Consider the following 15,315-nt stretch of genomic DNA (forward strand, 5'->3'; position numbering starts at 1 on the left):
GGTAGATGCAGGGAGGATGTTCTCAATGGTGGGTGTGTCCAGAACCAGTTGTCACAGTATGAGGATTCAAGGTAGATGATTTAGAATGGAGATGAGGAGACATTTCTTCACCTGAAGAGTGGTGAGCCTAAGGAATTCAATGCCACAGGAAGTTGATGTCAAATCATTGAATATATTCATGAGGCAACTAGATATAGCACTTAAGGCTAATGGGATCAAAGGTTATGGGGATAAAGCAGGATTAGAATATTGAGTTGGATGATCAGCCATGACTGTGAAGAATGGCAAAACAGGCTTGAAGGGCCAAATGGCCTCCTCCTGCTGCCATCTTCTATGTTTCTATGTTGACCTACTCTTGGGAAATGAGGCAGGGCAGGTGATTGAGGTATCAGTGGGAGAGCACTTTGGGGCCAGTGACTATAATTCTATTAGTTTTAAAATAGTGATGAGAAACAATAGACCTGGTCTAAAAGTTAAAGTTCTAAATTAGAAGAAGGCCAATTTTCATGGCATTAGGCAAGAACTTTCAGAAGCTGTTTGGGGGCAGATGTTCACAGGTAAAGGGATGGCTGGAAAATGGGAAGCCTTCAATAAGGAGATAACGAGAGTCCAGAGACAGTATGTTCCTGTTAGGGTGAAGGGTGAGGCTGGTAGGTGTAGGGAATGCTGAATGGTCAGAGAAATTGAGGTTTTGGTTAAGAACAAGAAGAAAGCCTATGTCCAATAAAGACAGCAAATGTCGAGTAAATCCTTGGAAGAGTATACAGCTGGGAGGAGTATACTTAAAAGGGAAATCGGGAGGGCATAAAGGGGACATGAGATAGCTTTGGAAAATAGGGTTAAGAAGTTTCCAAAGGGATTTTACAAATACATTAAGGATAAAAGGTTAACTAGGGAAAGAATAGAGCTCCTTAAAGATCAGCAAGGCCGCCTATGTTTGGAGCCACAGGAGATGGGGGAGGTAATAAATGAGTACTTTGCATCAGTGTCTACTGTGGAAAAGGTTGTGGAAGATAGACAATGTGGGGAAATAAATAGCAACAGCTTGAAAAATGTCCATATTACAGAGGAGGAGGTGCTGAACATCTTAAAACACATAAAGGTGAATAAATCTCTGGGATCTGATCTGGTGTGCCCTAATGTGGTGCTACTATTTAATTTGGTAAGGAAAAGCCAAGGAACTATAGACCAGTGACACTGACATTGGTGGTGGGCAGGTTGTTGGAGGGAATCATGAGGGATACGATTTACATGTAGGTGGAAGAGCAAGGGCTGATTAGAGATAGTAGGAACTGCCGATGCTGGAGAATCGGAAATACCAAGGTGGACAGCTGGATAAACACAGCAGGCCAAGCAGCATCAGAGGAGCAGGAAGGGTGACGTTTCAGGTCAAGACCCTTCTTCAGAAAAAGAAGAAGAAGGGTCTCAACCCGAAACGTCAACTTTCCTGCTCCTCTGATGCTGCTTGGCCTGCTGTGTTCATCCAGCTCTACACCTTGTTATCTCTGGGGCTGATTAGAGATAGTCAACACGCTTTGTGCACGGGAAATTGTGTCTCACTAACTTGATTGACTTTTTTGAAGATGCAACAAAGAGGATTGATTAGGGCAAAGCGGTGGACGTGATCTATATGGACTTCAGTAAGGCGTTATTCAAATTCCTCATGGTAGACTGGTTAACAAGGTCAGAGCACATGGATTACAGGAAGAACTAGCTATTTGAATACAAAACTAGCTTAAAAGTAGAAGATAGATGGTGGTGGTGAACATTATGTTTCAGATGAGAGGCTCGTGACCAGCGGTGTGCCACAAGGATTGTGCTAGGTCCACTGCATTTGTCATTTATGTAAATGATTTGGATGTGAACATAGGAGGTCTAGTTAGTAAGTTTGCAAATGACGCCAAAATTGGATCGGTAATGGACAGAAAAGAAGATTATCTCATAGTACAACAGGATCATGATCAGATGGGCCAATAGGCTAAGGAGTGGCAGATGGAACTTAATTTAGATAAATATGAGGTGTTACATTTGGCAAAGGCAACAGGACTTATACACTTAATGTTAAGGTCCTGGGGAATGTTGCTGAACAAAGAGACCTTGGAGCGTGGGTTCTTTGTTCCTTGAAAGTGGAGTCACAATAGACAGGTTAGTGAAGAAGCCATTTGGTATGCTTGCTTTTATTGGTGAGTGCAGGGAGTACAGGTGTTTGGAGGTCATGTGGTAGCTGTACAGGATATTGATTAGGCCACTGTTGGAATACTGGATTCAGTTCTGGTCTCTCTGCTGTGGGAAAGATGGCGTGAAATTTGAAAGGGTTCAAAGAAGATTTACAAGGATGGTGCCAGAGTTGGAGGGTTTGAGCTTTAGGAGAGGCTGAATAGGCTGGGATTATTTTCCCTGGTGTGTCAGAGGCTGAGGGTTGACCTTATAGAGGTTTATAAAATCATGAGGAGCATGGATAGGGTAAATAGACAATTTCCTTTCCCCGGGGTTGGGGAGTCCAAAACTATAGGGCATAGGTTTAAACTGGTAGGGGAAAGGTTTAAAGGGGACCAAATGGGGCAACTTCTTCACACAAGGAGTGGGAAGAAGTGGTGGAGGATGGTACAATTACCACATTTAACAGGAATCTAGATGGATATTTGAATCGCAGGGTTTAGCGGGACATGGGCCAAATGCTTTCAAAAGGGACCAGATTTATTTAGGATATCTGGTCAGCATGGACGAGCTGGACTCAAGGGTCTGTTTCTGTGCTGTTTATCTGTATGATTCTAACTCCCACAGGAAGCATTACCTTCAGGATGAATGGGCACATTTGAAAGGGAGTTGGGTAGATATCTGCTGGTTTTGTCAGAACCGGAGAATCTGAGAGGTACTAACAACGCTGTTTGATAATTTGGGGGTAAACTAAGCGGATCAAATTTAATGTGACTTCAAGTAGGAGATCAACAAGTGGTGCTAGTGACAGGGAGAATTGGAGATGGAGGGATAGTGATTTGGCATTTAGGCTCCTCTGAATCCCATGGATAAACTTACCTAGACTGCAGTTCATTAGTTTCATTGTGAGTTGTTCAAATCAGCATCTGCGTGGTTTTATGCTCTGATTCTTTCCAGCATAAAAATTGAATTTGCATCTCTTGGATTCCAAATGCATGCTATAAAGAACATACAGTCTAAAACAGGCAGATGTTGTGCCGACTCTCCGACACCTCCTCCTACTGACCCCTGAAACATGGCCCCACTCCCGAGCACCAAACCATCATCTCCCAAACCATCCACAACCTCATCACCTCAGATGACCTCCCACCCACAGCCTCCAAACTCATCGTTCTCCAACCCCACACCGCCCACTTCTATCTCCTTCCCAAAATCCACAAACCTGACTGCCCTGGTCGACCCATTGTCTCTGCCTGCTCCTGCCCCACCGAACTTATCTCCACCTAGCTCAACTCCATTTTCTCCCCCTTGGTCCAGGAACTCCCTACCTACATCCGTAAAAACACCTACGCCCTCCACCTACATAGAATACATAGAACATTACAGCACAGTACAGGCCCTTCGGCCCTCGATGTTGTGCCCACCTGTCATACCGATCTGAAGCCCATCTAACCTACACTATTCCATGTACGTCCATATGCTTGTCCAATGATGACTTAAATGTACCTAAAGTTGGCGAATCTACTACCGTTGCAGGCAAAGCGTTCCATTCCCTTACTACTCTCTGAGTAAAGAAACTACCTCTGACATCTGTCCTATATCTTTCACCCCTCAGTTTAAAGCTATGCCCCCTCGTGCTCGCCGTCACCATCCTAGGAAAAAGGCTCTCCCTATCCATCCTATCTAACCCTCTGATTATTTTATATGTCTCAATTAAGTCACCTCTCAACCTTCTTCTCTGTAACGAAAACAGCCTCAAGTCCCTCAGCCTTTCCTCGTAAGACCTTCCCTCCATACCAGGCAACATCCTAGCAAATCTCCTCTGCACCCTTTCCAAAGCTTCCACATCCTTCTTATAATGCAGTGACCAGAACTGTACGCAATACTCCAAGTACGGCTGAACCAGCGTTTTGTACAGCTTCACCATAACCTCTTCGTTCCGGAACTCGATCCCTCTATTAATAAAAGCTAAGACACTGTATGCCTTCTTAACAGCCCTGTCAACCTGGGTGGCAACTTTCAAGGATCTGTGTACATGGACACCAAGATCTCGCTGTTCATCTACACTACCAAGAATCTTACCATTAGCCCAGTACTTTGCCTTCTGGTTACTCCTACCAAAGTGCATCACCTCACACTTGTCTGCATTAAACTCCATTTGCCACCTCTCAGCCCAGCTGTGCAGCTTATCTATGTCTCTCTGCAACCTACAGCATCCTTCGTCACTATCCACAACTCCACCGACCTTAGTGTCGTCTGCAAATTTACTAACCCATCCTTCTACACCCTCATCCAGGTCATTTATAAAAATGACAAACAGCAGTGGACCCAACACCGACCCTTGCGGTACACCACTAGTAACTGGTCTCCAGGATGAACATTTCCCATCAACTACCACCCTCTGTCTTCTTTCAGAAGCCAAGTTCCGATCCAAACTGCTATATCTCCCACAATTCCACTCCTCTGCATTTTGTACAATCGCCTACTGTGGAGAACCTTATCGAACACCTTGCTGAAATCCATATACGCCACATCAACCGGTTTACTCTCATCTACCTGGTTGATCACCTTCACAAATAACTCAATAAAGAACTTCCAATTCCCTGATCCCCAATACCTCACTTTTACTATGGACATCTAGTTCCTATACACCTGCATTCCCCATGCAGATGGCCTAAAGGCTCTCCGCTTCTTCCTGTCCCACAGGCCCGACCAGTCCCCCTCCACTGACAACCTCATCAGGTTAGCCAAACCCGTCCTCACCCTCAACAACTTCTCTTTCAATTCCTCCCACTTCCTACAGACAAAGGGGGTGTCCATGGGTACCCGCATGGGCCCAAGCTATGCCTGCCTCTTTGTAGGTTATATGGAACAATCCCTCTTCCATAGCTACACAGGCCCCAAACCCCACCTCTTCCTCCGGAACATTGATGACCGTATTGGCGCCGCCTCGTGCTCCCATGAGGAGCTCGAACAGTTCATCCACTTCACCAACACCATCCACCCCAACCTTAAGTTCACCTGGACCATCTCTAACACCTCTCTCACCTTTCTGGACCTCTCTGTCTCCATCTTGGTCAACCACCTAGAAACCAAGTCAGAGATAATGGGAACTGCAGATGCTGGAGAATTCGAGATAACAAAATGTGGAGCTGGATGAACACAGCAGGCCAAGTAGATGAAGGGTCTAGGCTTGAAACATCAGCTTTTGTGCTCCTAAGATGCTGCTTGGCCTGCTGTGTTCATCCAGCCCCACATTTTGTTATATCACTTTTATAATTTGTTGCTTGCCTCTTTGGCAATGATTGTAATGTTACAAATTATATATTGAAGCCACTTTGACCTGTTTATGCTGAATAATAGAAGTGAAAACTGGCTTTCATTATATAGTAATTACACATTTTCTCATGGTTTAAGTGAGCTTTTTGCGCTGACTGGCCTTTCCCTCTTTAGATTTATTATTACTTTACCAAATTGTGGGTATGGGGAATCAAGTTAAGACTGCCTCAGTGTTACTTTGATAATATATGAAATTGACTCAAATGAAAAGAAACATTCAACCGTGCGTAAAATAGGTCTAACAGTTTTGGAAGCAGAATCACTGATGGATGCATGATGAATTGAATTCAGAACACCCACTCTGCTGGAATCCAGCATAGAAAGAGCAGATGAAAATAACTCCCTCTCCTCATAGCATAGATTCTAAAGTGAATTAGAATCAAGATAACCCAGCTCCCCACATCTTTACGTAAGTTCACAACTCAAGGATGCATGGTTTCTAACAAATTGATTGTGAGTAAACTTAGCTTGATAGATCACCGCGATAAATCTAGTTGGAAAAGAATTCACCATAGTTTTCAGTGAGGAAGTCCTTTTAATGTTTAAATAAAGGACTGTTTCCCTAGCACAGAATATTTTTATTCCGGACATAACTCATGCCATATCTGGGTTCAAAATAATCCCATCTGATGGATGAATTCACCCCCAACACACCACCAGTCACCTGCAGAAATGTAATGACAAGAGCAACAGATTCAAGAAAAGCTGCCTCCATACAATAATTCCATACCTTACAGCTGTTCTGGTCCAAGAGTGAACAACTCAAGGTATAGAGGGTGAAATAACATAGTTTGATTGGAGGAGCAGCAAGTAGGTGGAGGAAACAGACATTATGGGGAGCTATTTCTCCATTCACAGATTACTTTTCCATAGCTGCTGCTCCAGCATCTCCATTAATGGGTTCTCTCTCTCACACCTTTGCTGATCCATCACAGGCAGAAGTTATTGTTGCAGGAGGAAGGTTGAGGACTATGATGAGGCACAGGAGATAAAAGTGGTGACACCTTGCTTCCTTTAACCGAAGCATGATGTATATAATCCAGCGGTGTCATGCTGTATTGTTGGGATGGACATCATCTTGTAATACTGGCACTAAATGTATGTAAAGCTGAAAGATTGAGGTCACTCTGGTGCATTTACTCATATGCATTAACCCACAGTCTTTATAGCAATAAAAGAAAAATCCAATTTTGAAAAAAAATGAAATAGAAGCTAAAGAACAAGAAATGTGATGATTGACAGTGAAAGTAACTGATAGAGATGAAATGTGTTAAGCAAACCAAATTCATTTCTATCTTTGATTTCTCTTCACAGAAGTTACCAGGCTTGCTGAGATTTTCTGGAAATTTCTGTTTTTGCTTCATTTCTGTCTTGCAGTTTGCACAATTATGGAGGCAGTTGTGTAGCAGCAATGTCATGAGACTGGTAATGCAAAGCTCCTGGCTCATGGTTCAAATCCCACCATTGCAGAAGGTGAAATTTGACTCCAATTAAAGTTTTAAATGGCAAACATGGTGCTATTGTCAATTGTCAGAAAAATCTATCATGTTTACTAATGTTCTATATGGAAGGAAATCCGCCATCCTAATCTGGTCTGGCCTACATTTTTGTCCAGACACACAGACACATGGTTGACTCCTAATGCCCTCTAAAATGGCCAAGAGGTCCAATGGGTTTGATTGTGATTAGGGATGGGAAACAAATGGCCTGTCCATCCAATGCAGGAAGAAAAAAACATTATTGTAAATAAATCAAATTTTTATCAAGGAGTAAATGTCTAATAATATATTTAGACTCTACAGGTAAGTATTCAATAATTTGGCTATAATGGAAACTTTCATTTCAACCAAACTGCTGTTATTCACATTCCATACATTTTCTCCGTTCTAGTTTTGAACGACTATTTCACACTGTTGACAAATAAAGGGATTTTTTTAAAATCAAGTATTGATATACAATTGGCACACAAATTCAATCTAACTATCATTGGAGGGGTGACCTCATAATTTACAGAGGCCTACAAAATAACGAGATGGATGGATAGGATGAATAGCCAAGGTTTTTGTTCCCCAGGGTAGGGGATTGCAAAACTAGAAGGCATAGGTTTGAGATGAGAAGGCGAAAATTTAATTTTGATGGGCAACTTTTTCTACACAGAGGGTGGTGTGTACGTGGGACAAACTGCAAAAGGAAGTGGCAGTAATTGTACATTTACTACATTTAAAAGACATTTGAACAGATACGTGAATAGGAACGGTTTAGGGGGATATGGCCCAAATACAGGCAAAAATCTAGTTTAGTTTGAGAAACCTGGCTGGCATGGACGTTTTGGCCTGAAGAGACCGTTTCCATGCTGTATAACTCCGTGACTCTACCCTTGGCTTCAGATTGGATGAGCTCTTATTGTCTCTCCATTTCACTTCTCTGCAATTTTATCGAAAGGAGGAAACCTCAAGAAAAGAATCAACACGAATACAAGTGATTGCATTACCTATTAAAGGAGTCAGTCAGAATTAAACAGAAGCCCTAAAAATCAAAAAAATACTCCTCAAGAAACACAGCAGAAATTCATCCCAAGGAAGAAGAAACATACTTAGGGGAAGATGAGGCAACCATGCCTGCCAGAAGTTCAGGGATAGCATAAAAGCAAAAGAAAAAGCATATAATGTGGTGGACATTAGTGGGAAGTCAGAGGTTTGGGAAGCCTTTAAAAACCAGCACAGAATAAGTTAACTCATATTCCGCCTGGGAACCCTGCAGCCTAATGGTATCAATGTGGACTTCACCAGTTTCAAAATCTCCCCTTCCCCTACTGCATCCCGAAACCAGCCCAGTTCATCCCCTCCCCCCACTGCACCACACAACCAGCCCAGCTCTTCCCCCTCACCCACTGCATCCCAAAACCAGTCCAACCTGTCTCTGCCTCTCTAACCGGTTCTTCCTCTCACCCATCCCTTCCTCCCACCCCAAGCCGCACCTCCATCTACCTACTAACCTCATCCCACCTCCTTGACCTGTCCGTCGTCCCTGGACTGACCTATCCCCTCCCTACCTCCCCACCTATACTCTCTCCACCTATCTTTTTTACTCTCCATCTTCGGTCCGCCTCCCCCTCTCTCCCTATTTATTCCAGTTCCCTCTCCCCATCCCCCTCTCTGATGAAGGGTCTAGGCCCGAAACGTCAGCTTTTGTGCTCCTGAGATGCTGCTTGGCCTGCTGTGTTCATCCAGCCTCACATTTTATTATCTTGGAATTCTCCAGCATCTGCAGTTCCCATTATCACAGAATAAGTTAAATTCAGTTAGGAGCCTGGAAGATGAAATATGAGAACAAGCTACCTCTTAATATCAAATAAGATTGCAAGAGTTTTTTTAGTAAGAGAGAGGCAAGAGCGGACATTAGACCACTGGAAAATGAGGCTAAAGAAGTCATAATGGGAAACAAAGAAATAGCACAGGAACTGAATGGGTAATTTGTATCAATTTTCACAGTGGAAGACAGCAGCAGCATACCACAACTCCAAGAGAGTCAGAGGGCATGTAGTGGCCATCACTAAGGAGAAAGTGCTGGAAAGCTGAAAGGTCTGAAGGTGGATAAATCACCTGGACCAGATGCAGTAAACACCAGAGTTTTGAAGGAGATAGCTGAAGAGATTGTGCAGTCGTTGGTGGTGATCTTTCAGGAATCACTGGAGTTAGGGAGGGTCCTAGAAGATTAGGAACATAGTCAATGTAACACCCCCTGTTTAAGAAAGGAGGGATGCAGAACACAGGATACTATAGGCTTGTTTGCCTGACCTGGGTCATTGTAAGATTTTAGATTAAGATTTTAGAATCCATTAAGTATGACTTTGCAGAGTACTTGGAACAGCACAGTAAAATAGGGCCAAATCAGCACAGCTTCATGTGCAACAAATCTGTTCAAATTCTTTGAGGATTTAACAAGCAAGTTGGACGAAGGAGACCTAGCAGACATGATCTATTGGATTTCCGGAAAGCCTTTGGCAAATTGGCGCACAGAAAGTTGCCAAATAAGAGCCATGGTTTTAGGGACAAGGTACTGGTATGGAAAGAAGATCGGCTAACTGGCAGAAGGCAGAGAGTAGGCATCGAAGGGTGTTTTTCAGAATGGCAGCTGGTGACTAGTGGCGTTCTTCAGGGCCCTGTGTCGGGATCATAACATTATACAGTAACAATCTAGACAAAGGAATTGAGGGCATTGTTGCTAAGTTTGCAGATTACACTAAGATAGGTGGAGAGACAGGTAGTGATGAGGAAGCAGGGTGGCTGCAGGATGATGTGGACAAGCTAGGAGAGTGGGCAAAGAAGTTGCAGGTGGAATACAATGTGGAAGTGTGAGGTTATGCACTTTGGTAAGAAGAATAGAGGCATAGACTATTTTCTCAATTGGGAAAGGCATCAGAAATCTGAAGTAGTGATAATGGGAACTGCTGATGCTGGAGAATCCAAGATAATAAAATGTGAGGCTGGATGAACACAGCAGGCCCAGCAGCATCTCAGGAGCACAAAAGCTGACGTTTCGGGCCTAGACTCTTCATCAGAGAGGGGGATGGGGAGGGGGTTCTGGAATAAATAGGGAGAGAGGGGGAGGTGGACCGAAGATGGAGAGTAAAGAAAATAGGTGGAGAGGAGAGTATAGGTGGGGAGGTAGAGAGGGGATAGGTCAGTCCAGGGAAGATGGACAGATCAAGGAGGTGGGATGAGGTTAGTAGGTAGGAGATGGAGGTGCGGCTTGGGGTGGGAGGAAGGGATGGGTGAGAGGTAGAACAGGTTAGGGAGGCAGAGACAGGTTGGACGGTTTTGGGATGCAGTGGGTGGAGGGGAAGAGCTGGGCTGGTTGTGTGGTGCAGTGGGGGGAGGGGATGAACTGGGCTGGTTTTGGGATGCGGTGGGGGAAGGGGAGGTTTTGAAGCTGGTGAAGTCCACATTGATACCATTGGGCTGCAGGGTTCCCAAGCGGAATATGAGTTGCTGTTCCTGCAACCTTCGGGTGGCATCACTGTGGCACTGCAGGAGGCCCATGATGGACATGTTATTTTTTAGATGACATGTCCATCATGGGCCTCCTGCAGTGCCACAATGATGCCACCCGAAGGTTGCAGGAACAGCAACTCATATTCCGCTTGGGAACCCTGCAGCCCAATGGTATCAATGTGGACTTCACCAGCTTCAAAATCTCCCCTTCCCCCACCGCATCCCAAAACCAGCCCAGTTCGTCCCCTCCCCCAACTGCCTCACACAACCAGCCCAGCTCTTCCCCTCCACCCACTGCATCCCAAAACCAGTCCAACCTGTCTCTGCCTCCCTAACCTGTTCTTCCTCTCACCCATCCATTCCTCCCACCCCAAGCCGCACCTCCATCTCCTACCTACTAACCTCATCCCACCTCCTTGACCTGTCCGTCTTCCCTGGACTGACCTATCCCCTCCCTACCTCCCCACCTATACTCTCCTCTCCACCTATCTTCTTTTCTCTCCATCTTCGGTCCGCCTCCCCCTCTCTCCCTATTTATTCCAGAACCCTCATCCCATCCCCCTCTCTGATGAAGGGTCTAGGCCCGAAACGTCAGCTTTTGTGCTCCTGAGATGCTGCTGGGCCTGCTGTGTTCATCCAGCCTCACATTTTATTATCTTAGAAATCTGAAGTACAAAGGTTTATGGGAGTTCTAGTTCAGGTTTCTCTTAAGATTAACAGGCTGGTTCGATTGGCAGTCAGGAATGTAAATACAACGTTAGCATTCGTTTCCAGAGGAGCAATTTACTGCTGAAGCTGTTTAAGGTTCTGGCCAGACAAGGTTTGGAATATTGTGAGCTGTTTTGGGCCCTATATTAAAGGAAGAATGTGTTGGCCTTGGAGGGTGTTTAGAGAGTCTTTACAAGAATAATCCTGGGGATTGTCATATGAGGTCTGTATTTAGTGAAGTTTAGATGGATGAGGGGAAATATGATTGAAACTGACAAAATACTGACAGGTCTGGATAAAGTGGATGTGGAGAATATGTTTCCACTAGCAGAAGAGACTAGGACCCACGGGCACAGTCTCAGAGTGATGGGACGACCCTTTAAGACTGAAATGAGGAGGAATTTCTTCAGTCAAAGGGTAATTAATCAGTGAAACTCATTGCCCCAGAGGGTTGTGGAAAGCGAAACATTGAGTGCAGTTAAGAAAGAAATGGATATGTTCTTGATTGGTAAGGGAATCAAGTGTTATGGGGAGAAGGCAGGAGAATGGGGTTTAGAGTGATGGAATGGTGGAGCAGACTGAATGGTCTAAATATCTTAATTCTGTTCCTATATCTTATGGTCTAAGAAAGTTTCAAAAAGAGCCCTTTGGAAAATGGGAATGGCATATACTACCATCCGTGGAGTCAAACAGCTGTACAGGTCCTTTGATCTAACATGTCCCTGCCGACCAGATATCCCAAATTAATCTAGTCCCATTTGACAGCATTTGGCCTATTTCCCTCTAAACCCTGCCTATTCATATACCCAACCAGATACCTTTTAAATGCTGTAATTGTACCAGACTTCACCACTTCCTCTGTCAACTCATTCCATACACACCCCACCCTCTGTGTAAGATCCCTTTAAAATCTTTCCCCTCTCACATAATCCTATGCCCTGCAGTTTTGGACTTGACTACCCAGAGGAAAAGACGTTGGCTATTCACTCTATATCTGCCCCTCATGATTTTGTGAATTTCTACAAGGTCACATCTCAACCTCCAGGGTAAATAGACCCAGCCTATTCAGCCTCTCCCTATAGCTCAAACTCTCCAACCCTGGCAACATCCTTGTAAATGTTTTCTGAACCTCTCAAGTTTCACATCTTTCTTTTTTTCAGGGAGACCAGAATTGAATGCAGTATTCGAAATCCATTATTAATTAATGGTGGACAAGGTCAGAAATCACATGATACCAGGTTAAAGTCCAACAGGTTTACTTGAAAGCACAAGTTTTTGGAGCTTCACTTCTCATTCAGGTGTTAGTGAGGGTTATGGTATCAGACACAAAATTTATAAAAGATCAAAGGGTAGTGACTTGAAAGGAATTTGGAGATTTACATATACATATTAATCAATTAAAATCTTCTAAATGATTAAAGATTTATCAGCATCTTAGGTTCATCTAATACAACCTCATCAGTGGAGTGACCCTTTGATCTTTTGCTTATAGATTCGGTGTCTGATACTGCCTCTCTCACTAACACCTGAAGGAGGAGCGAAGCTCCGAAAGCTTGTGCTTTCAAATAAACCTGTTGGACTTTAACCTGGTGTCGTGCAATTTCTGACCTAGTTCACCCCAGTCCAACACCGGCACCTCCACATCATAATTAATGGTGGGACATCTGGTTGTGATTCTTCAGATGCTATGCTCTCAATTCACTGCAAACTAGAAGAGAGAAAGGTTAGAACCAATGAAAGGAAAGAGTTTTCTACATATAAAGGGAAGTTAGTCAGAAGACAAATCTATTTTTGTGCATCTCCCAGCAGGTAATTACAGAGCACTATTGATGATAGTCTGAGTTGAAGTTGATTGCCTTCTCTGCCAACAGATGCTATGTAGTGAAATAGACTGTAAAATCATCACAGAATGGTTGTTGATTTTACCATCATTCCCATTCTACCTCTCTATTAGAGTTACCCACTTAGACCCACACCTTGCCTTTTCCCTGTTGTCCTACAAATATAGTCCCTTCACAGAGATTAAATTTGTTTTTTTGAGTTGCTTCTATTGATTCAAGTATTAACAGTTGCCTCACAATGTTTTATGATTAATTTGCTATACTTACAATGCGCAGCAGCCCAGACAGATTGAGTTGGCAATTCCCTGCTCTCATCTGTTTCACTTTTCAGGGATCCTTGACTCTCCAGAGGTTCTTGGCTTTCCATTGAAATCCTACTGATGGAAACTTTCTTGTCCTGAGCTGGTATCTGTCTGGCTCGTGGGTTATTCACTGGAAACCTGTTCTCCTCTTGGGATGAAGCAATTGTACTGGCAATCAGGGATAGAAAGATGGCCAGTGTCCAGTAAGTAGCCTTCAAGATAAGAGCCATAATAAATAACATTTCAAGGATCAAATCGGACAGAAATGTTTCTCCTTTGCTCTCATATGACAGGATTCAGAGCTTTGACACAAAATGAGGCTTATTTCTAAAGGCCAAGTTCAAGAAGGTTTGGAACAACATCAAAGAAAATGAGCCAACTTCCCCTTCAAAGCAAACTATCAGCAACAAACAGAATCATTTGGAATTTTACGCTAGGTTTGGGCTATATCATCGCATTGACATATTGGCTGCATTAAGCATATTTGTCAGAAGGGTTCAGTCTGCCTGAAAGAACTAGATAACCAATTTCTCATTGCAAAGTAGTTAAAGCACAGGGCTGGCTCATGTGCAGAGGCACCCGAAGCAGATTGTTTAAAGTTTACAGCAGTCTTTCAAAATACAACAGATTGAGATTCACTGACCTCCAGAAGAGGAGAAAGGTGGATGGGACAGTGGTTTGCAACAGTCAGGATTTCAGACCACATCAGATTATAACAAAATCTTGGCCTCAGAAGAATTGGCTTGATTTTTAAAAAATTCATACCTGCCATCTTCTCAGAGGTTTTATGGGTAAATCAGCCAGACCTCCTGAATCTATCAGATTGACACCATCACACTCTTGCTTGCACCTGTCTAAAAAGATTAAAATTTAAATTGAAAACAAAATTAAAGTTTCCAGTCCTCAAGAGAGTTCCAAGCTAAGTGAAATCTGTAGAAGCAATTAACTGTGCCTATGTTCGTACAGTGAATAACCGATGATCCTATTTTATTACTTTATGAACAGTAATCTCTGGTAGAGATAGATGAGGTGTTGGGTCATATGATGACAAGTAACTAAAACAAGGTTTTGCATCACTTATAAACAAAGCAAAGGTTATTAAACTGGAGCAGACAGATGATAATTTAAATGGGTTCAGGCAAAGGTCCGTGTAACAGCAGCAGTGCCTATAATCTGTAGATCACACTAGTTTTCAAATCACTGAGTAGCCCTGCCAATTCCTTCCTTAAATTTTTAACACTTACAAATTCACAAAGAATGGCCGTGGTCTTAAAAGGATCCAATCTGGCCAGGTAACAAATCTTTCATGCTTAAGTTAAATATATTTCGATACAAAATGGGGAGTGATTGATTTTAATCAATTCAGTATTTCAGCTGAACTGATGTTGAGTCTTTGCAGCACAGCAAGAAATACTATGCATGGATTAGAATTATGTAGGAATTACAGGATTCTATAAACTGAAGAATAACAGGCAATTTCATAGATTGTCGAGTCATAGCCTCTAAACCATGCAATTAGCAATGGCATCTCAACGATGACAAGAGAAAGTATTGAACAAAAACATGTTGTACAAGAGAAGTGAAATTAAACTTTTAGAAATCACTGGGCAAGTATTTATGCTTCAGCCAGATGTCATTTATATTTAAGGCTGGATCAGGAATTCTATAGAATAGATGTTGACATTAAGTAGTTTAAACCATTGACAACTAATAACCTTCAAAACCAATTTCCTCCATTGCCTTTAAATTACAATGGTAACAACAATGCAGTGAAAATACTATCCATTAATTCATGTGAAAAGTGAACAGGAGCACCCACTGAGGACAAGCACCAGCTCATCTTCCATAATCTCCATAGCTAAACAGTTTGCCAACATTAACAGTTTAGGTTTCACACAGGGGGAATGGACATTTAGTAGGTGAGACAGTTAACTGTTAATGGCTGCATGCAGGAATCTGGTAAATCTTCAGGAG

General features: G+C 43.1%; 1 protein-coding gene across 1 annotated transcript in view; it reads right to left on the reverse strand.

Moving 5' to 3' along the window:
* Nucleotides 1-15,315, reverse strand: part of LOC125456050 (uncharacterized) — a 122,325-nt gene that overhangs the window by 16,487 nt on the left and 90,523 nt on the right. Inside the window, exons 2-3 of the mRNA XM_059647691.1 lie at nucleotides 14,107-14,195; nucleotides 13,307-13,553 (exon numbers count right to left, since the gene is read on the reverse strand). Of these exons, the coding sequence (XP_059503674.1) occupies nucleotides 13,307-13,553; nucleotides 14,107-14,195 (336 nt within the window). The remainder of the gene's footprint in view (nucleotides 1-13,306; nucleotides 13,554-14,106; nucleotides 14,196-15,315) is intronic.

This window comes from Stegostoma tigrinum, chromosome 8, assembly GCF_030684315.1.
Source record: "Stegostoma tigrinum isolate sSteTig4 chromosome 8, sSteTig4.hap1, whole genome shotgun sequence".
Classification (NCBI taxonomy): Eukaryota; Metazoa; Chordata; class Chondrichthyes; order Orectolobiformes; family Stegostomatidae; genus Stegostoma; species Stegostoma tigrinum.